The sequence below is a fragment of the Camellia sinensis genome, chromosome 11 (genome assembly GCF_055761805.1).
Source record: "Camellia sinensis isolate YWXY chromosome 11, ASM5576180v1, whole genome shotgun sequence".
In the NCBI taxonomy this organism is placed as follows: Eukaryota; Viridiplantae; Streptophyta; class Magnoliopsida; order Ericales; family Theaceae; genus Camellia; species Camellia sinensis.
Window position 1 is genome coordinate 16,947,779 of NC_138971.1, and position 23,645 is coordinate 16,971,423.

At 47.7% G+C, this 23,645-nt stretch overlaps 1 protein-coding gene across 1 annotated transcript; it reads right to left on the minus strand.

Annotated features, from left to right (window-relative positions):
• Nucleotides 1–13,731: 13,731 nt before the first annotated feature.
• LOC145803075 (uncharacterized) lies at nucleotides 13,732–14,613 on the minus strand. Its single transcript, XM_082896425.1, has 2 exons — nucleotides 14,477–14,613; nucleotides 13,732–14,268 (listed from the first exon to the last, which is right to left on the minus strand). The coding sequence occupies exons 1-2, from the start codon at nucleotides 14,591–14,593 to the stop codon at nucleotides 13,891–13,893; spliced, it is 495 nt and encodes a 164-aa protein (XP_082752551.1). The 5' UTR covers nucleotides 14,594–14,613; the 3' UTR covers nucleotides 13,732–13,890.
• Nucleotides 14,614–23,645: the final 9,032 nt, after the last annotated feature.

A 23,645-nucleotide genomic window follows, 5' to 3' on the forward strand; every position in this document is an offset into this window, starting at 1 on the left:
CGATGTGAGTGTGGCTGAGGCTCACTCATGTTGGTATAAGCCCATTTGTCATTTCCATGTCATTTCATCACATTCCGCCATTGCCTCGATTTGCGTACCCGTGTGCACGCATTTCGAGACACCTCATTTTCATCCGCCGGCATCCGATGTGAGTGTGGCTGAGGCTCACTCATGTTGGTATAAGCCCATTTGTCATTTCCATGTCATTACATCGCATTCCGTCATTGCCTCGGTTTGCGTGCCCGTGTGCACACATTTCGAGGCACCTCATTTTCATCCGCCGGCATCCGATGTGAGTGTGGCTGAGGCTCACTCATGTTGGTATAAGCCCACTTGTCATTTCCATGTCGTTTCATCACATTCTGTCATCGCCTCGGTTTGCGTGCCCGTGTGCACGCACTTCGAGGCATCTCATTTTCATTGCATTCTGTCATCGCCTCGGTTTGCGTGCCCGTGTGCACGCACTTCGAGGCATCTCATTTTCATTGCATTCTGTCATCGCCTCGGTTTGCGTGCCCGTGTGCACGCACTTCGAGGCATCTCATTTTCATTGCATTCTGTCATCGCCTCGATTTGCGTGCCCGTGTGCACGCACTTCGAGGCATCTCATTTTCATCACATTTTGCCATTGCCTCGGTTTGTGTGCCCGTGTGCACGCACTTCGAGGTATCTCATTTTCATTGCATTCTGTCATTTTCTCGGTTCGCGTGCCCGTGTGCACGCATTTCGAGGCATCTCATTTCCATAGCATTGTGTATGTTAGGATTGTATCTTAGTTGCATTTCATTCATATCATGCATATTGCATCGTGTCCGGAATAGGAGTTAGCCCGGGTACGGGAAACGAGGTACATTTCGTACTCCGAGTGACGGAATGTGTCTCAATTACCCAGTCACCGACACTCCGAATTATCCATGATGGAGTTAGGTTTTAGCTGTAGTTTCATGTGCATTCATCCTATATTGAGTTGTGCATTTCGACTCCTCGGCCATCATGCCTCGGTATGCGTGATTGGTGGCACGAGGATCGAGACATGCATATATCTGTGCAAATACATTGCTATGCCCCTTTCCTGCTCTCTGTTGCAGCAAAACGAAGAATCAGCAACTTTTGGGGCTTGGCACGCATTTCAAGAACAAGTGTAAACAGAGGCTAATTGGGGCATTCCGGTGGATTTCCGCGCAAGACAACCCGGACATGCATCATCCATCGGAAGCAAGGCAGTCCCTGGCTTGCACGCCAGTTTTATTTGTCTTCTTAATTAATTTGTTAATTAATTAGAATTTTGTAATATCTTGGACTGTAATATTCTTTCATTCGGGACTGTAATAATTGGACTGTATATTCATTCGGACCCTCCGAGTGAGGGCACAACTGTAATAAGTGTGGGTGAGTGTGATGTATGTCTTCCAACCCCACGTCTTTCTCCCTTTTATTTATCCGCTTTTGATGGTTAGATTAGGGCATGTTTAAATTAGCATACAGTATGACAGCATGTTTGCATCATTCATCTGTATCGCATGCACCGGGCTCGGCGCACCATACTAACTGCATTGTACTTTCAATTCAAAGTTGAATACATGATAGTTGCAGCATTTCATATGCCATGTTTAGAATAGCCGAGCCTGTTATAGTTGCATTTTGCATGTGTTGCATTAAGCATTTTTGTATATTTAGGATCATGCATGATTTCTAATATAGTTTCTATTTTGGCTTGGAGTACTCGGTGAGTTTTATGCTTTAGCATCCTTGCATGCGTGTGAGTGTTGCCATGAATAGCATGCTTACCATGAGGCTATGTGCTTATGTGATATAACTGCCTGAATGCCTGTGGGTGAAGGTTGGGTTATCTGAATCGGAATAAATCATCAATTGTTTCAAGCCTACCTGCGGGTAGCAAACCATTTTCAAAAACAAGCATGAAATGTTTTGTTCCAATTTGGGCGACCCGGTCTATACTTATATGTTGTGAGCATCACATAGTAACCTAGGCTAATAACCGGTTTAAGGGCATACAAAGTTTTCAAAAATTGATATCATGGTTAGTAGAGGCCGGTCTATGACCGGGCGAGCGGGGGTGCTCACGAAGTGACCTTCCCCAATCGTACCCAAGTTCCCGAGCCGAGGCAACTTTGGTGATGACGGACACGTGGCCTTTTGGCACCGAGTCAGGGTTTCCTAAATTTCCCAAAATAAAATATTTAGGTGGCGACTCTGTATCTGGCAAAGCAGTCCATGTTTGGCACTACTTTTTCAAAAATCTGTTTCTCAAAACGATTTGCCGGATTTGGACTCTTTGGTTCAGATTAGGAACCGTGACGTTTAAGAGTCCGAGCTGTAGTGACCCCAAATGAACAGAACGGGACTTAACCCTCCCGGGGCGTTCGGGGGACGTCTACAGTTTCTGGCGACTCTGCTGGGGACTTAGAGAACTTGACTCGAACTCGTGATATCTGTTTTTGACTACACGTGTGTGTTTCTTTGCATTGCATTTGCATTGGTGCGCCTAGGACACCGTGTTTGCCATCTGCTATTCCTGAACGGTTTGCCGGAGGCTTGTCTTGTCAAGGCATGACCATAAGGCTGACCGGTTGTGGGCTCTGCCAGTATGGGAACACAAACCCCGGTTTTACCGGGGCACCCTCTTTGACCATTCGACCTAGTGCATATTCGGATCCATAGTGACCATTCCAAATTAGGACAGGTTGCTTACCCGTTCATAGGTTGTTTGAAACCGCTGCGTGCGTAGTGAAACCCTAGCTCCTGACAAAATAGGACAGGGAAACCCTACCCCAACATAGGGGTGTTTTTGGCTCTCACTTATCTGTTATGTGCTTTAGAGTACGTCTCTACAGGAATGCATGTATCAGTATATGAGTTTGGGCATCAAGCCTGCGGGCTTCAGTTCAGTATTGACAGTATCAGGCCTGCGGGCATCAGATCAGTGTATGGGTTTGAGTATCAAGCCTGCGGGCTACGGTTCAGTATTGACAGCATCAGGCCTGCGGGCATCAGTTCAGTACATGAGTTTGGGGTATCAGGCCTGCGGGCATCAGCCAGTGTTTGAAGATTAGTTATCTGCGGATATCAGATTCTGTTTAAGGGGACAGTGATACAGGGATAATAATCAGTGTTTGAGGACAGTGTGTTATTCAGCTTATTGACTGTGTGTTGATTATGCCCGACTGTGTGTCATGCATTTATTTTAAGCTGTTGTGCTGTCCGTTTATCTGTTTATTTATTTCCTTTTCGCTTTATTTATCTTTTGCTAGGTCAGCTTTAGCACAATTGCTTCCAACCCAGCAGGCATTCCCCAAGCACATTGGACACGAGGTCGTCGACTCCATCGATCTGAGGATCTAATCGACGGACAGCCAGTGTTCCATTCTCTACCCCCTGTTACCAGAAGGAAGCCGAAAAGGCGTAGTGTGTCAGAACAGAGGTTGTCAGAGCAGTGGGTTACCCCGTCAGAAGACAACAGAGGTGAAGTCCTGATTAGTGCTATAAGAGTAGACATACCAATCCGTCGAATGGAGCAGCAAAATACAACAGGGATGGAGGCCTTAATGCGCCAGATGCAGGAGAGTATGAAGCAAATGCATGACGATGCCGCCCGTCAAGCGGAATTCTCCAAACAGCAGGCCGCAGTCATGGCCCAACAGGCTGAGCTGATTACCAGATTGCAACAACAGAATACAGCATCTGCTTCACACCAAATCCCTCCTCCGGCAGGGGCTCCGTTACCTGAGCAGGCACCTACTGTTCAGAACGCCCCACCAAATGCCCAAAATACCCTACCAAATGTCCAAAACTTACAAGAGGACACAAGTCTTCCAACGGGGTCAGCTCCGCCCCCACTTCCACCACAACTGTCCAAGGTCCATACATCCAATCACCCGGACTCTCCCTTCGAGGTCGAGGTTGATCTTACAGCTCTGAAATTGAGCAAACTGGAGAAGCTATTCAAGAAATCCCAAGGGGTCAAGGCTATGCCGGATATCGAAGATGGATATACCGAGGAGGCCGTAACACTCCCCGATAGGTTCAAAATGCCACAAATCGACCGTTTTGACGGGACCGGCGACCCCATGGTCCATATCCGACTGTTTGCGGATGTCTTGCGGCCAATGGGCCTTACACGACCACAGAAGCTCTCACTATTCGGCCGAACCCTGTCGGGTGTGGCCTCCTATTGGTACGCAAGATTACAAGATGAAGTGAAGAAGAATTGGGATGAGATGGCTGAGGCCTTTGTCACGCAATATTCATACAACACTCAGATCGAGGTCACAACCCGTGATCTCGAAACGACGAGGCAAGAGCCCAAGGAATCTTTCTCGAACTTTGAGATCCGATGGAGGGCAAAGGCGTCAACGATGACTCAAAGGCCTACTGACAAAGATCAAATCCAGATGATTGTGCGCAATCTCCACCCGAAGTTAATGCAGAGGATGATTGTAGTCCCCTTCCCTACTTTCGCAGATTTACATGATATGGGGGTGCAAATCGAAGATGCAATGAAACAAGGTCTGTTTGACCATGACAGAGAACAACCGAGGAGGACCTTCAACCGCAACAACAACGCAGGCTCGAGTGGCGCTGCAAATTCGAGAGCCTCGAAAGTTGGTATGGTCACCACCACTCCCCCTCCCCCTCCAAGGCCCATGACTGCCACACCCTTCTCCGGCGCGTCCGGAAGCAACGCACAAAACAGATTCCAACCACGGGGCCAAAGAACCTTTACCCCACTATATATGCCTCTGACCAAGGTTCTGGGAATATTGATCAGAAAAAATCATTTAAAACCCCTGGAACCAAAGCTATTACCAAATCCACTCCCCCCCTCTTACGACCCGTCAAAGTACTGTGCATACCACCAACAACACGGTCATGACACCGACCGTTGTTACAGATTGCGTCATGAGATCCAAGATCTTATTGACAAACAGGTGATCGCACCTCCTGATAAACCCAATGTCACAACCAACCCTCTCCCACCACATAACCAAGCTCCTCCTCCCAAAAGAATTAACTTCATCCAGACTGGGGTCGCATCTTACGATCCTAGCATCTATATTACGCCCACCCACCTACCCAAGCCGGAGGTGCTCCTCCCCGATTGCACTGATTTCTTGTGCATGGTGGACATCTCCAAAACCCAACCAGAACCAATGGTGGTGACCGTCGAAGACAGGGCAGGGCAGATTTTGGAAGAGAATGAGTCTGTTGAATCTGGGACTGGACAGAGTTTTGCTAAGGGAGCCTATGATCCAAGCAAGCATATCCTATCAACGAGCCGAATTGGGCTAAGTGTAGAATTGCCAGAGACAGGAGAGCTATGCATGATTCGAGGGGATGGATCTGGGCTATGGGCAGATGAGCTGACAGCCGTGGAGGACTTTGCTAACTTGCAATTTCTCGACGACCAGGAACTGGGGGATGCGTCGATTAACTGGTACGATTATGAGGGATCAGAGGAGGCCACTGGATGGCTCGAAGATCAACCAGATGCAGTGGGGGAAGCCCAACCAGAACAGAGCCCGGCAGGGACAGAAATATCAGTTGTGGCCGGAACGGCCGAAAGTCAAGTTGTATCGCCGGAGAGCGCCGGTGTTAAGAATTCCGCTCGGGACATGGGCATTATGGATGTGGGAACTGTTGAACAAACAGCTGTACGGACGCAGCTAGAACGAGAGAAGTTTGAGGCTACTGAGAGAGCCAGGAAGGCAAAGGGCCCTGAGGGGACTGAAAGTGCCGTGTGCACAAAGATGGAAAATGCTGCGAACATATGGGCAGAGAATACTGTGAGTACAACTAAACCAGAGCCAGACAGATGTCTGTTGGCTGCCGATGGAATGTGGTGGGAAGACGATGACTTATGTCTTGCCCACACGGATGAAGACTGGGGGAATAACCAACCGGATGACACTTGGTACCTCGATGAGGTTGACCATATGACGAGAAGTGGGCGGTACTTCAAACCCCCACACCTAGACCAACCCGAGGCATCCGGGAAAGATAGAGAAGTGGAGAAACAGAAGGAGAAGCAGATTGAAGAGGAAGCTGTGCTGAAACAATTAAAGAAGATACAAGCAGACATCTCCATCTGGGGACTGCTAATGGCATCACGAGTACACAGAGAAGCTGTCCTATCTGCTATGGACAAGTCCAAACTCTCCATAGACACCACGCCTGAACAGCTGGTTGGGCTGGTTTTTCCGGGAGGAGGTTCCCCGGCATTAACCTTTTCGGACAAGGAGCTACCGCCTGAGGGCACAAGCCATAACAAACCTCTCTATATTTCTGTGGAATGTAGAGATAAGTGGATACCGGTGGTACTTGTTGATACCGGGTCTGCAATTAATGTCTGCCCGACCAGAACGGCATATGCAATCGGGTTGAAACCCGTGGACTTCGTCCCAACCACCCAAGTGATCAGAGCATACGACAATACCAGCAGAGAAGTGATGGGGACTGTTAAAATTCAAACCAAGGTTGGTCCAGGACAACACAGTGTCGAATTTCATATCTTGGACGTTCCCGCAACCTTTAACCTACTTTTGGGGCGACCGTGGTTACACCAAGTCAAAGCAGTCTCTTCCACTCTACATCAGATGCTAAAGTACCCCCACGGGAAAGGGGTAGCGATCGTTTTCGGGAATTCATCAATCCATCCGCCGCCGGAAGTGTCCACACCTGTCTTGGAGATCAAGCACGGCACGGAGGATGTGTTTTTGTCGGGGTTCACTTTGGCCGAGGCTCAAGTGGTTCAGAATGTCATGGCTGTGAATGAGGGTATGTATGTTAGTGCACAATCTATCTACCTCATGAACAAGCTAAAACATACCCCCGGGATGGGATTAGGGAGAAGCGGCCGGAAGGGCGTCACAGTATTGGCCGAAGTGCCACACAACCCTCACGCCTTTGGACTGGGTTATCTGCCCACCAAGGAGGATTGGGTGAGGAAAGGAAAAGAAATGGCCGGAAGGGCCAGAGCAAAGAAGGCCGGGAAGCCATTTGAGTTAATGCACAGGCCCATCTGGGGTACCCTAAACGGACGTTTCGTCCGGGAGGGGGAAGATTTTCCATTCTGCGGCTTCCCGGAGCCATGGCTAAACGCGGAGGGGGCGCGCGTGCCTGGTTTTGAAATCTTCTTCGACATACAATTATCTGGGGATGACGTTGCCGAAGCGCAGACAGACCCACCAACTGAGGTTGAGCAGTATGAAGCAGTGGATCCTGAGAGCATAGAGCTTGAAATGGGGGTAGCACTGGCGAGTCTACTATCAGATCCTCCGATCGGCCAAGAGTGCTTGGGGGATAACTCTTTGGTTTCTGTGATTGGAGATGAAATAACTGCGGGCTTCCCAGCGCCGATCTTGGATGCATCTATCGCACCTTCTCTCATCTGGCAGTATGAAGAAGGCTTTTTATCTAGCAGTTCCGGGTCAGGTAGTGAGCCGGAATCTGATTCTACCGAATCTTCTGCGTCAGAATCAGATTCCAGCTCGACTGAGTCTGAGTCCGGTATTCCTGGGGGTGATAACCCGGATACCACAGTCCTGTCTAGGTCGTCTTTTTCATTTTCTTTTGAGTCTGTTGTAACAGAGGAATCTGACGGCTTGGAAGTATTTAATGAGAATGATGTGGATGTGGTTTCCGAGTATTTTTCTGTGCCTTTGATTTATTGCTTAAATCAGGATTTTCAAAATTTTGATGAAAACAGCGAGGAAGAAATTCCCCCAGTTTTGCAACGATTAATTGATCAAGAGCAGGAAAGATTTGTTAAACCTTTAATGGATGAAATCACTACTGTGAATGTTGGTACTGAGAATGACCCGCGGCTGGTCCAGATCGGGTCCACGTTGTCTTCGGAGGAGCGCGAGCGCTTAGTCGCTTTATTAAAAGATTTCAAAGATGTTTTCGCGTGGTCCTACGAAGACATGCCTGGAATCGATCCTGAGATTGTACAGCACCGGATCCCTCTTGATCCCGAGGCCCGCCCTGTCAAACAGAAACTCAGAAGGATTCGCCCGGACTGGGCTCTCAAGATTAAGGAAGAAGTCACCAAGCAAATTGACGCAGGGTTCCTGCTGGTATCTGAATATCCAACTTGGTTGGCCAACATTGTTCCGGTGCCAAAGAAGGACGGCAGAATTCGGGTCTGTGTAGACGTCAGGGATTTGAACAGGGCCAGTCCGAAGGACGACTTCCCCTTGCCGAACATTGATGAATTGGTAGATTTCACGGCAGGACATGCCTTGCTTTCGTTTATGGATGGTTTCTCAGGCTATAACCAGATAGTGATGGCACCCGAAGACTGGGAGAAGACTGCGTTCACTACCCCGTGGGGGACATATTGTTACAGGGTGATGCCATTCGGGTTGAAAAATGCTGGAGCTACATATCAACGGGCAGCGACTACAATATTGCATGATATGATCCATAAGGAGGTCGAGGTGTACGTGGACGACATGATTGTCAAGTCCAAAGATAGAGAGGGCCACTACACCGCCTTACAAAAATTCTTTCAAAGGATCAAGGAGTTTCGGCTGCGACTGAATCCCCAGAAATGCACGTTTGGTGTTACAGCAGGGAAGATGCTAGGGTTTCTGATTACACAAAGGGGCATCGAGGTCGACCCTTCCAAAATCAAGGCCATCTTAGAAATGCCACCACCAAGGACTGAAAAGGATGTGCGAGGCTTTCTGGGTAAAGTGCAATTCATAAGACGGTTTATTTCTAAATTAACCTTGACTTGTGAACCACTTTTTGGTCTCCTGAAGAAAGGAAAGAAATTCCAGTGGGACGGCCGATGTCAAGCAGCTTTTGAGCAGATCAAAGAGTATCTACAGAACCCACCCGTGTTGTCGCCACCAGAGCCGGGGAGGCCGTTGATATTGTATCTTTCAGTAACTGAGACTACCATGGGCTGCATGCTCACGCAGGAGTCGGAAGACAAAGTGGAAAGGGCCATATACTATCTGAGCAAAAAGATGCTGGATTACGAGACCCGCTATACACCGCTGGAGAAAGCTTGTTTGGCCTTGGTATGGGCAACCAGGAAGCTGCGGCACTACCTGTTAGCCCACTCTGTAATGTTGGTTTCGCGTTTGGATCCCATCAAATATCTCTTCGAAAAACCAGCACTTACGGGTAGGCTAGCTCGATGGCTGCTGTTGCTCTCCGAATTTGATTTGAAGTATGTAACGCGCAAGTCAGTAAAAGGCAGAGCGGTAGCGGAGTTCCTTGTCGACCACCCGGTTGAGGGGGATGAAGCGGTTGAGTATCTATTCCCAGATGAAGCCATTCTGCACGTCGAAGATGAAACTTGGACGATGTACTTTGACAGAGCGTCAAACCAATATGGGTATGGGATAGGGGTGTTGCTGATAGCACCTGATGATTCCCGTATCCCTCTAGCATTCAAGCTCCAGTTCAAAGTTTCCAACAATGAAGCAGAGTATGAGGCATGTATTGCTGGCATGGAAGCAGCCCTAGAACTAGGGGCAAGACGGTTGGACGTCATTGGGGACTCGAACCTCGTTGTGTCTCAAGCAAAAGGAGATTGGAAAGTCAAGGAGGAAAGGATGATAATCTACCACCAAACCTTGGATTTGTTAATTCCTCGGTTTGAGAAGCTAAATTTCACCCACCTCATAAGAGAGAACAACAGGTTCGCAGATTCATTAGCAACTCTATCTTCTATGATAGACATCCCGTCCGGAGTCCGGATGCGTCCAGTCATTATTGATCAGAAGTTTGCGCCAACATATGAGTCGATTTCCGCCATAGATGAGGTTCAAGACGGCAACCCCTGGTATTACGACATCTGGAACTTCTTGGAAAAGGAGACATATCCACTAGGGGCAAATGCCAAAGATAAGAGGGCTGTCAGAAGAATGGCTGCTCAGTTCATTATCTGCGGAGGAAAGCTGTACAAAAGGGGTCATCTGGGAATACATAAGCTCTGTGTAGAAGCTGAAGAGTCAAAACGCCTGATGGAAGCCATCCATGGGGGAGAGTGCGGTGCACATATGAATGGGGTAATGCTGGCTAGAAAGATCCTCAGACAGGGCTACTACTGGTCAACCATGGAGGAGGATTGTATTAGTTTTGTTCGGCGATGCCACAAGTGTCAAATCCATGCAAATCGCATGAACATCCCGCCGTCAAAACTGTACAACATGACTTCGCCATGGCCTTTTTCAGTTTGGGGAATTGATGTGATCGGAGCTGTTACCCCGAAGGGGTCAAACGGGCATGAGTTTATCCTAGTAGCGATAGATTATTTCACAAAGTGGGTCGAGGCCCAATCATACGCAGTGTTGAAGGCATCGCATGTCGCAAAATTCATCAGGAACAACATCATCTGTCGCTACGGGGTGCCAAACGAGATAATTTCAGATAATGGTTCCCACTTCAAGAAAGAAGTGATAGACTTGTTGGAAAAATACAATGTGGCTTTCCATAAGTCATCTACATACAGGCCGCAAACCAATGGAGCGGTTGAGGCCGCCAACAAGAATATCAAGCATATACTACAGAAGATGGTGGGATCCTATCGGGATTGGCCAGACAAGCTGCCATTTGCTCTGTGGGGCTACAGGACTTCAATCAGAACTTCTACTGGAGCAACTCCATACTCATTGGTCTATGGAATGGAGGCTGTTCTACCCATTGAGATTGAGGTTCCGTCGTTACGAGTATTGGCTGAATGCCAGATAGCCGAAGCAGATTGGCAGCAAAGCAGATTCGAAGAACTCATGCTATTTGATGAAAGAAGACTGAAAGCACTGTACCACATCCAAGGCTATCAACGCAGAATTGCCCGGGCTTTCAACAAGAAAGTTAAGTCCAGGAATCTGAAAGAAGGAGATTTGGTGCTCAAAAACAACCGAGCTCCTATCCACGACCCAAGGGGCAAGTTCAAACCAAATTGGACTGGTCCTTACATCATCAAAGCTATCTGGTCAGGTGGAGCTGTGGTTCTGATGGATCTAGATGGCTTGGAGTTCTCACAACCGATCAATATGGACAAGTTGAAGAAATACTATCCTTGAGAGGCTCGCTAGGCCGAAAACCCGAAAGGGCGACCTAGGCAAAAGTCAGAGCACAAAAAATTAGAAAATATAAAAACTGAGCTCGCAAGGTTGAAAACCCGCAAAGGGCGGCCTTGGCAAAAGTTAGAGCGCAAAAGGAGAGTGAAAATACTCGAGTGAACCTTAGCCTGAACTACGTAAGGCTTGATTCCCATCTTTGGGATACGTAGGCAACTTCACCTTGAAGTTCAGCCATAAACTTTTCCCCGATCAACTCTGTCCATTTTGATCACCTCAGTCATCTTTATCCATCAGCATTTGTCGTGATCTCCGGTACAGTGCTGTTCAAACTAGGGGCAACTTTCCGTTGCCGCGACGGTGCAAAGTTACTCAGACTAGGGGCAACTTTCCAGTTGCGGGGATCTGGGGTTGTACATCTCAGTGACAGATTTTCGGCGTGTCCAATTTTGATCCACATCGAAAATAGTTTTGAAAAGTTTTAATAAAAGTTGACTTTGCTCAAATTAATCTTTTTACGACTAAGACCATTTTTGGACCAAAAGCGGAAAATTTTCAGTACCACAACTTTCAAATTCATCGATTTCAAAATAACGTTCTCCTGCTCTTGCATTACAATCGAGGTTGCTTTTGTTTTTAGTACTTTCAGAAAGAAAACTTGAAAATGCTAAATAAGCAATAAATTTGAGGCATAGTTGAATCAAGTATCTCTGCGTCCCCTCCCAGAGCTGGACGAAGCATCTGATGCCAAACTAGGCCCAACCTGTGCCTCCTCATTGAGCCATTCCAAGCACTCATCGGACAAAGTGCAACTGAAAGTAGGAGCAGGGGCCAGGAGCTCTCTAGTCCTCCATGCCGTGGCATATCGGGCAAGCTGTGCACTCCGGATCGGGAAAGCGGCTGGATACTCAATCCCCTCCGGTGGGCAGGTCTGATCATGACCAAACTGACGCAGGAACCGGAACAGAAAATAGAATACGCAGTGGGTCAGACCAATCAATTGGATCCCCATCAGCCGAGACATACTGTAACTCATCGCCGGGAGGTTGAGCCAAGGACAACGCTAGGCAATGTTGTCTGCAGACAGATTGCACATCCAGTCAAACCACCACCTTTCGTCAAGAGCATTGACTAGGCGCTGCCGAAAGAAGTAGCCTCGAGCTGAATAGGCTGGGCAAGAGTCCACAACCTGCAACTTGTCCATTAACCATACCTAGTGGAGGGATGGAAAATGAGAGAATAAATAATAGAGAGATGTACGATGAGAGAAAAGTGAGGCAAGGGTTTTGTGAGGAAAAAAAAAAAAAAAACCGAGCCTGAGGGACGAGTGATGTGAGCAAATATATATGTAAGGTTGGGTGGGAAACATTACCTGCAGTAGTAGTGAACTCCCAGCAAACCTAGTCGCCTCCCGGCGATAGACAGAATCTAAACCCATCAATGTCTCGGCCAAGGTCATGGCAATACAACTCTTCCCTTCTCTCAAACCTTGGGCGACTTCAATCAGGCGAATGCTAGCCCCGCCGAAGCCCGAGGAAAGCAGAAAGTGAGACAACATACATAAGCAGAGGGCGTGTTGCCGGAAACCCTGCCAATAATGGTTGTTGCGGTCACCAGCGTCGGAAAAACGATGGATTAAGCCGAGGATGTCTAGCTCCCCATTGCAAATAAGAGATCGAGAGCGTCATGCGCCGTGAGCCCATACATTCGCCCTAAAGCCTGAGCATGGCCAAAACAGAGCTGGGGCAAAATCACTTCAGAGCATTCAGACTCCATCAAAACCTGAAAATCTTCGAAAGTGGGACACATCTCTTGACCGCCAAAGCTAAAAACATGCATCACTGGATTCCAGAACCTTGCCGCGGCGTGGAGAAAAGGAAGCTGTAGCGGAGTACGGCTCAGCGTGAATAGTGCATTCAAACCGAAACCCCGGAAATTTAGCTTTTCCGAGCCATCTAGAGAAGAGATCCAAGATGTGACATTTTCTGCGAGAAATGCCTCCATCTTTGTCTAAAACTAAGATGAAATGAATGTTCCCGAAGTTGAGGCTTTTATAGAAGGAAAAACACTATTCACGGGGACACGTGTCAAAAATCTGATGGCTGCAGGACTAAGTGGCCGGCCAGCTACCTTTTCTGGCTGGCCAGCCATTTACTTTTTACAAAACTAGCTGGCCAGCCATTCTCTTTTTCAAAAATGGCCGGCCGGCTCCCAGGGATGGCCAGCAATGCTGCGGTGTATCTCATTGGCCCTGTTCTACCCTTTGAGGAAAGTTTTAAGTATTCCCATGCAACAGGAAAGTCAAAGGCCTTCATTCCGGATGCGTTTCGATGCCCAGATCGTCAGAAGTACACTCTGTTGTTCCCAAGTTTTGTTTATCGAGTTGTTGTTTTGCTTATCGAGTTGTTTGTCGAGTGGACGTGTTTTGTGTTTTTGAGTTTTTGCTCTCTGTTTAAGCAATTTTTGTTAAAGTCTTGTTTATTTGCGTTGTCAACATTGTTGTATTTTGCTTATCGAGTTGTAAACTTCCTAAGGTCCTGTTATATCTTAGTAAGTTGAGTTGCTTAGTTTGTTGCGTCGGTTCACTACCTGACTTAGTGATTACACAATACGCATTACCATTCAACTTCATTCTTGTGCAAAATAAATTGATGCGATACGATGCTAAAAGTTTAAAATACAAACACCTTTTCAAAAGCTATTTCATTTCATCATGCTTTACAACAAACAAAGGTACAAGTTTTACAAAAAATAAAACTGCCTAACAATGTGCAAAGTGCTACAAACTACTAGTGAAAAAAGAAGAAAAATAAAGCAGGAAATAGCAGTATCAGAGCCCTCGGGAGCGGGAACGAGAAGCACGCCTCATCCTTTTCTGCGGGACAATCTCCGCACCATCATCATCATCTGAGTCGGAGCCGTCATCCTCAGGATCCCCCTCGGCCTCCTCCTCCTCCTCCTCGGCAAATGTCGCTGACTGACGGTCGGTAGCCTCCTCCTCCTCCTCCTCCTCCTCGTCAGGCTCCACCTCCACAACATGAGCCCTGCGTCTGCGGACAGGCCCTCCTCGAGCTCCTCGAAAAGGCCTAGATGGCCCGGATCCTCGGGAAGGCCGGGATGGCCCCGCCCCCTGAAAAGGCCCAGATGACCCAGCTCCCCAATGAGGCCCAGGTGGCCTGGCCTGCGGCTGACCGGACCATGAAGGCATCTGAAAACAAAGAGTTCAATTCAAATACATCAGTCCAAATATGTACATCAGATGCAGATACAAGCAAAGGCTACATGAAGTGGGTGCATATAAATACAGTATACAAGTGAGGTGTGTGTCAGATGTGCTCTACACAAGTAGTCTATCGATGCAGTAGAAATCAGCATGTCATCAGAAGTATGATAAATGCCAGAAAACTGAAGGGTACCTGGATGCCCGCGACAGACAACTGTGCCTCCCTACGCAGGACCATGCCCTCGAGTGTGGCCACCAGTCCAACCACCTCCTCTATGTACCCTCGCGATGGCTGCAAAAATGAGCTCATAGTCGTCAGTAAACAAAAGAGTGTCTAAACATCTGAATGACAAATGAAAAAAGTGGAGCATACCGGCGGTGAGTCCGGATCAATGGCGTATCGATCACTGGGCATCGGAGGCTCTAGTGGAATCGGGGTCGGAGAGATAGCCCCATACTGCTATGCCATCAACTCAGTGGGCATATCTGGCCATCCGGGATGAGGATGAATCGACGGAGTCGGGGGAGCCGGTCTACTCCCGCCTCTAGATGTACCGGCCCTGCTAGTAGAAGGGGCGTCTGCAGCCCGAGCCCGAGCCTAGCCCGAGGATGACATACCAGCAGGCCTCACCATCGGGATACGAGCTTCCGTCAATGGAGGCATCAAGTATATGTGACGGTAAGTGGCGTAGTCCCCCTCCTCAATATGCAGTAAAGCATCAGTACCCAGCATGGCGCCGACTACCTCCGAGTAAGAGAGTCTGTCAGCGGTCCGCATAGTGGCTGGGGGTACTGCGGGAAGATCCTGAGAAAGATACCCCCATACCTGGCGCAGAAAGCGCTCCCCCAGGAACCATACCCTGCCGACCGGCCCTTCGAGCAGGACTATACTGGGAGATGTCCGACGCTCCGGTGTACTGAAGTCGGAGACCATCACCCAAGCACGCCCAGGGCTGCCATGTGATCTGCGGATGACAAATGCATAAACTGATCAGAAATCGAGAATATACAGAGCAAATCAAAGATGAAAATGAAAAGAGCTGAAAGTTCTGAAGTAGCTCTGAATGTCACACAGTGTCAAAGTACTGTCGCAGGCGAAGGAGGGTCTCTCGAGGTCTCGGCCGGTGCGGGCCCTCGAACATCAATGAATATGGAGTCATGGGAATCCCTACCACCTCCATCTCTGGGGCTAATGATGGGAAGTATACATAGACCCATAGCTGAGAAAAACAGTGCAGAATGTAAATACGAAATGCTGAGGGCAAAATACAGACTGTAAAAGTGCGCCGTGTGTGTGCAATGAACAAGTGATGAAAAGCAGAAATGCAAATTAAGGGGACAAAAAAGTACCTCCCAGGCTCTCCAGTAGCCGCCAAGTAAATCGCCTCGCCCGCGGGAGGTCGCGCTCATGTAAAAATAAAGGGTAGCCAGGCCGGCGCCACCCCAGTCGTATCTACTGACCTGTGATAGGTCAACCAGAGCGCTCAGCATGTATAGCCCAATTGTGTTCCCTCTGTCGGCGAACAGGGTAGTCCCGAAGAGGAACATAAGGAAACCACGAGCATACTGCTCCGTCTCCTCGGGACTCTCAGGCACCATCTCCGCCCGCCGGAAATGGGAGGAGAACCAAGTATATTGGACTCTCCCAGAAGTCCTGTCAACAGGCGGGCGAGCCCCCAACAGATACATCCAGGCGGCCTCCCACTCGCCCATATCCTCATCGTAGGGAATGGACCAACCTCCTACATCCAGGCCGGTCAGCACAGCAAAGTCTAGGGGTGTCATGGTCATATCCCCGGTAGCAGAGAAATGAAAGGAGTTGGTGGTGTCCCACCATCTCTCTACCAAAGCTGCCATCAATGTCCTCCTGGCAGGACAACGTGATAACCCGACGCAAAAGGGGCCGAACCCCGCCAAGTCTACTAAGTCTCTGACGCCCTCCGGGAGCTCAGCATACCAATCCCGCGCAATGGTGGAACCATATCCCCGCACACTGCGGGAACAAACCTGCATTCAGAATGAATACATGTGTCAAACAATGAAATGAATGGGCTGTGTGCCAATGGACTAAATGGGCTGTGTGCCAATGAGATGAAATGGGCTGTGTGCCGATGAAGTAAAAGAAGCTACATGCAAATTCTAACCTGGGCTGCGTGTTCAGAAAATTTGAATTTTGAGCTGCGTGTTCAACTTTCAGTTAATTTGTGGGCTGCGTGTTCACTATCTACCTGGGCTGCGTGTTCAGAAAATTTGAATTTTGGGCTGCGTGTTCAACTTTCAGTTTAATTGTGGGCTGCGTGTTCACTATCTACCTGGGCTGCGTGTTCAGAAAATTTGAATTTTGGGCTGCGTGTTCAACTTTCAGTTTAAGTGTGGGCTGCGTGTTCACTATCTATCTGGGCTGCGTGTTCAAAAAAATTTGAATTTTGGGCTGCGTGTTCAACTTTCAGTTTAAGTGTGGGCTGCGTGTTCACTATCTATCTGGGCTGCGTGTTCAGAAAATTTGAATTTTGGGCTGCGTGTTCAACTTTCAGTTTAAGTGTGGGCTGCGTGTTCACTATCTATCTGGGCTGCGTGTTCAGAAAATTTGAATTTTGGGCTGCGTATTCAACTTTCAGTTTAATTGTGGGCTGCGTGTTCACTATCTACCTGGGCTGCGTATTCAGAAAATTTGAATTTTGGCTGCGTGTTCAACTTTCAGTTAATTTGTGGGCTGCGTGTTCACTATCTACCTGGGCTGCGTGTTCAGAAAATTTGAATTTTGGGCTGCGTGTTCAACTTTCAGTTAATTTGTGGGCTGCGTGTTCACTATCTACCTGGGCTGCGTGTTCAGAAAATTTGAATTTTGGGCTGCGTGTTCAACTTTCAGTTAATTTGTGGGCTGCGTGTTCACTATCTACCTGGGCTGCGTGTTCAGAAAATTTGAAATTTGGGCTGCGTGTTCAACTTTCAGTTAATTTGTGGGCTGCGTGTTCACTATCTACCTGGGCTGCGTGTTCAGAAAGTTTGAAATTTGAGCTGCGTGTTCAACTTTCAATTAATTGTGGGCTGCGTGTTCACTATCTACCTGGGCTGCGTGTTCAGAAAATTTGAAATTTGGGCTGCGTGTTCAAATTTCGACTATTGTGGGCTGCGTGTTCACTATCTACCTGGGCTGCGTGTTCAGAAAATTTGAAGTTTGGGCTGCGTGTTCAAATTTCAACTAGTGTGGGCTGCGTGTTCACTATTTAATCTGGGCTGTGTGTTCAGAAAATGTAAAGTGTGGGCTGTGTGTTCACTTTCGAATTCGGGCTGTGTGTTCGACAAATCAGTGTTTGAGCCGTGTGTTCTAATATGGGCTGTGCGTTCGCAATTAATTGATGAGCCGAATGTTCAAAAATTCGAATGATTAAACTACATATTCGGGATGCAAGCAAAGTACTATGTCATAAGCTAAGTTGCGTGTTTAAGCATGGCAAAGGTACTGAAATGTACGAGAAATACAGAAAATGAAGTAAATACCTCCCGGGCCTCATGAGAGAGATGCTGCTCCGGCTCTCTGAGAAGCAGATCCCCCGGTGCCCGCTCATCAAAACTGGTAAAGTGACGGAAGACAGCACGAGGGAGAACGTGTGCTGACGGGCGGTACCTCCCGGGAATAAAAGGTCGGGTCCTCGGGGGCAGAGTCATGGGATCGAAATCATCTCCGGCACCTGGAAAACCTCCGCCGTGGGGAGAATTGCCCGCCATTTTCAAAGAATCTGCAAAAGGGAGCAAAAATGAGCAAAATGAGCCAAAATTGGAAAAAGTCAACAAAAGTCAACTCTCGGGAAATGAAAAGTCAACAAAAGTCAACTCCCGAGAAAATTTTCCAAATATTAAGATAAACTTACCTAAAGTGGCAAAAATGCAAAAAGAAGCTTCGAAGCCGAAATTTAATTGCTTCAAAGTGCTTGAAACTGAGTATTTTTGCGGAAACAATTTGCGCGGGGCGTTGGAAAACGCGCGTGAAACTCAGATCTGGAGAGGAAAGTGTTGTAGAAGGCAAGAAAATGAAGGGACCTCGGCTGCTTTTTATAAGCCTCAAGTCTTGGTTGAAGAGGCATGCAAAAGGAGGGAAAAAGACCAAAATACCCCCGGATAAAGCACATGGCCGGCCGGCCCCTATTTCTAGCCGGCCAGCTATCTGCTTTTTGCAGAAATGGCCGGCCAGCCATTAGCTTTATTGGAAAACGGTTGGCCACCCCCCCTTGGGAAGATAAATGGCCGGCCATGTCCCCCACATGCTCACCTAGCTCTCTGCAAATTTTGAGGAAGATCGGAGTTCCCGGGACCTGAAAAAGTTCAAGAAAAGTGTACTTCCGGTCGCGAAATAGCTCCGTCGGGACTTCGGCTTCAAGTTCTGACATATGTCTCATCATCAATCATTGAAATCGAAGTGTATCCTTTTTAAATGAATTGTAGTCTTTCAGAGAAGCAGATCGGAGGCCGCGATTGAGTTACCTTCGCCGAAACACGCGTTTCCGTACTCGTTGTTCCATAACAAACGGGCACCCTGATTCATGCTCGTGTCACATTAACTTGCATTCTCATGAGCATACCTGCATTAACACGTACATTTCTTGATATTGGCATACCTCCATGTTTGAGCATGCGTTGTCACGCATGTTCCACTCTTGCATTGCAATGCATTCACTCACCGGCACTGCGTGTGTCGAACTTTCGGAATCATGTTGGATATATAGCATATTGTACTTGTTGCAATTTCTCTCTTTTGCAGGCACGATATTGTATGTACGGTTCAATTCAGGCTGGTGCGACCAGACGAATCGCGCAGGTATCGTATCTTCTCCGTGTGAGACGTGGCGGGGATTGAATAATCCTCCGCATTCTTAAACTGCATGAAATGTAGTTGTTGCTTTGCATTCTTGCTTAAAACTGTTGCATCTATTTGCGAATACTTGCTTCATTACAGCTTGCTGCATTTGCATGATCATTGAGTTATGTTCGGCTTCTTGCATATCATTTGCATTTTGCCCCCTGCCTGCGGGAATGCCTGCGGGCACCTCTCTGTTTATCCGGTATGTTTGTCTAAGTCTTCGGTCTTGTCAAAAATGGGTCGTCTCTGGGCTTTGACATTCACTCCCGTCACTTGTGACTTTCGAGTTCTGTCAAAGAGAGGCAACTGTAGACACCCCATTTTGACCGACCTTAAGGCTCAGACGTCACCGATTGAGCGCTTGGTGATGTTGCATGATGTGCTCATTCAGAAGTTTCAGAGTCGCGGCCGTGAGCCCTGCCTCCGGACTTTCGAACCCTCTTCTGTACCTTGTCTCGGTTTGTGAACCAGACTCGGTTTTCTCTGTTTCTTTTCCTGAGGGAAGGGAGAGGTCCCGTAGACCATCTCTCAATGTTCGTAGGCTACATTTGGTGGTCGTAGGCCATTTTTCCTATTTCGGAGTCCGGTTCCAGGTTTTCGGGGCCGTCAGGCCATGTGCCTCGGTTCGGGACCGCTTAACCATCTTCTATTGTTCTGATTTTTGGCATACCTCCTATTTTCTCCCTTTTGAGGGACACTGGGGGCGGAGAAACCCACTTCGAGGTCGAACGCCACTTTCGGTGCTTGACAGCCCATTTTCGGGATCCCGAACTGTGTGTTTTGGCTCCCGAACATTCGTTTTGCAACGGTTTTCGTTCATTTTTGGCAGGTACCTCTATTTTATCACTAGGAAGGTCACTGAAGGGTGGGAGGCCAACAATTGTTGCAACAGCCAGTTATATCTCCTCCGAAGCCCTCCGACGCCCGTTTTTCTGACTTCCGGGCTAATGTTGAACACCTTGGAGCTAATGTTGCCAACTTTCAACCACATATCTGTGATCTACACACATGAGAGGCCCCTAAAAGTTGGTGGCCGGCCATTAAGGTTACCTGACCCTTTTGACCCCTTCCTTCCGGGCTAATGTTGAACCCCTTGGGCCCACATTCTTGAACTTTCAACCACATATCTGTGATCTACACACTTGGGAGGCCCCTAAAAGTTCATGGCCGGCCAGTAATTTAAATTGACCCTTTTGAACCCCTCTTTCCGAGCTAATGTTGAACCCCCTGGACCCACTTTCTTGGACTTTTAACCACATGGTTGTGTTGTACACACATAGGGGTACCTCACCAGTTTGTGGCCGGCCAGAAAATATGATTGAACCTTTTGACCCCTAGCTGGCCGGCTAGGGGGTGTGGCCGGCCGGCCACCTGCAGCAAAAGTAATAGGCCGGCCGTGTTCCTTGCACTGTGCACTTTACAGCTGTGGGGCAATATCCCCCAGAAAAGATCTTTATCCGGGGGATATTTTGTGGGGGAATATTACCCTCCTTTTCCCCCACCTTTACACCCCCTTTTGAACCCTTATAACCAGCTGGTGGCCTCCTTTGTTGGGGTTAGAAAACTTCATCTTCAAGCTTCCATATAGAACTCCATTGATATACCTCTCATTTCTTCAAAAAACCCTAAGTCCCTAACCATCATTCCTTCTACACCACCAAGCTCTACCACCACCACCTCTTTTCCAGCAACAAGGAAGGTTTCTCAAAGGCCAAAGGAGCTGCAAATTCATCAAAGAAGCAACAAAAGTTTGAGTCTTCAAGGGTAAGTAATACTTTTACCCTTTTGACCCTTTTTCTTGATCTTTTTGTAAGTCCCCTTTGCTTTTTGTTTCAAGCTCCGGCCATAACTGAGAGTGGCCCTCTTTTGAGCTCATCTTCACATTTCATTAAGGGCTCAACTCTGTTTGAGCCCTCCATGATACACTTGCTTCATTGATCCTCTTGTATGTCATAATTTTGCATGCTATTTTTGGCTCATGAGTAATCTGTTTTTGAGCATGATGTAATCTGTAAATGTGCTTATTTTGAGCCCCTCTTCAACATTGGACAAGGGCTCAACATTGTTTGGTGCCTCCATGTGTCACTTGTAGTCATATCCTTTATTTGGCCTCATTTTTGCATAAATTGGCAGCCCCCTTTGCTTCTGTTTTTGGACCTTGGTCCGAACTGAAAGTGACCTTGTTTTGGCCTATACTTCATGTTTCATTCACACGTTTTTTCTGTTTGGTGAATATTTTACATACTTCATGTTATAGCACCTTTTTGAGCCTTATTTTGCATCACATTTTTAGCATGTTTGTATACTGATTTTGAGGCTTCCATATACTGTAAATATTCATATTTTTGGTCCCTCTTCAGTGTTGTAGAAGGAAATTTTTCAGTTTGGGTTTTGCTTATATCACTTGCTTCATTACCCTTCTTTTGGTCCCTATTCTTGCATGCTATTTTTGCCATACCTATGCTTGCTGTTTGGCCATGTTTATAACTGTGAAAGTGCCCTTTTTGAGACTGTCTAGCTTCTGTCTTTGCATTGCATGTCCATATTGTGCATGTTTGGTATAGTTATAGGCCATTTCGGGTGCCTAATGTTGCATTTCGGGACATTTCCATGCATTTGGTATCATTTCGCTTCATTTCGGGACTGTTTTCCCCCATTTTTTGTTGCTGAAATTCTGTTAGAATGATTGCTGTCATTTCCATGTCATTTCATCACATTTTGCCATTGCCTCGGTTTGCGTGCCCGTGTGCACGCATTTCGAGGCACCTCATTTTCATCCGCCGGCATCCTATGTGAGTGTGGCTGAGGCTCACTCATGTTGGTATAAGCCCATTTGTCATTTCCATGTCATTTCATCGCATTCCGCCATTGCCTCGGTTTGCGTGCCCGTGTGCACGCATTTCGAGGCACCTCATTTTCATCCGCCGGCATCCGATGTGAGTGTGGCTGAGGCTCACTCATGTTGGTATAAGCCCATTTGTCATTTCCATGTCATTTCATCGCATTCTGCCATTGCCTCGGTTTGCGTACTCGTGTGCACGCATTTCGAGGCACCTCATTTTCATCCGCCGGCATCCGATGTGAGTGTGGCTGAGGCTCACTCATGTTGGTATAAGCCCATTTGTCATTTCCATGTCATTATATCGCATTCCGTCATTGCCTCGGTTTGCGTGCCCGTGTGCACGCATTTTGAGACACCTCATTTTCATCCGCCGGCATCCGATGTGAGTGTGGCTGAGGCTCACTCATGTTGGTATAAGCCCACTTGTCATTTCCATGTCGTTTCATCACATTCTGTCATCGCCTCGGTTTGCGTGCCCGTGTGCACGCACTTCGAGGCATCTCATTTTCATTGCATTCTGTCATCGCCTCGGTTTGCGTGCCCGTGTGCACGCACTTTGAGGCATCTCATTTTCATTGCCTTCTGTCATTGCCTCGTTTTGCGTGCCCGTGTGCACGCACTTTGAGGCATCTCATTTTCATTGCATTCTGTCATCGCCTCGGTTTGCGTGCTCGTGTGCACGCACTTCGAGGCATCTCATTTTCATCACATTTTGCCATTGCCTCGGTTTGTGTGCCCGTGTGCACGCACTTCGAGGCATCTCATTTTCATTGCATTCTGTCATTTTCTCGGTTCGCGTGCCCGTGTGCACGCATTTCGAGGCATCTCATTTCCATAGCATTGTGTATGTTAGGATTGTATCTTAGTTGCATTTCATTCATATCATGCATATTGCATCGTGTCCGGAATAGGAGTTAGCCCGGGCACGGGAAACGAGGTACATTTCGTACTCCGAGTGACGGAATGTGTCTCAATTCCCCAGTCACCGACACTCCGGATTATCCATGATGGAGTTAGGTTTTAGCTGTAGTTTCATGTGCATTCATCCTATATTGAGTTGTGCATTTCGACTCCTCGGCCATCATTCCTCGGTATGCGTGATTGGTGGCGCGAGGATCGAGACATGCATATATCTGTGCAAATACATTGCTATGCCCCTTTCCTGCTCTCTGTTGCAGCAAAACGAAGAATCAGCAACTTTTGGGGCTTGGCACGCATTTCAAGAACAAGTGTAAACAGAGGCTAATTGGGGCATTCCGGTGGATTTCCGCGCAAGACAACCCGGACATGCATCATCCATCGGAAGCAAGGCAGTCCCTGGCTTGCACGCCAGTTTTATTTGTCTTCTTAATTAATTTGTTAATTAATTAGAATTTTGTAATATCTTGGACTGTAATATTCTTTCATTCGGGACTGTAATAATTGGACTGTATATTCATTCGGACCCTCCGAGTGAGGGCACAACTGTAATAAGTGTGGGTGAGTGTGATGTATGTCTTCCAACCCCACGTCTTTCTCCCTTTTATTTATCCGCTTTTGATGGTTAGATTAGGGCATGTTTAAATTAGCATACAGTATGACAGCATGTTTGCATCATTCATCTGTATCGCATGCACCGGGCTCGGCGCACCATACTAACTGCATTGTACTTTCAATTCAAAG

What these genes read in the sequence shown, in the direction of transcription:
- LOC145803075 (XM_082896425.1), bottom strand. Translation starts at nt 14,593, where the DNA reads ATGAGCTCATTTTTGCAGCCATCGCGAGGGTACATAGAGGAGGTGGTT. An exon ending in TGTCTGTCGCGGGCATCCAG is followed by an intron (nt 14,269 to 14,476) that starts GTACCCTTCAGT and finishes CTTTGTTTTCAG; the next exon opens with ATGCCTTCATGGTCCGGTCA.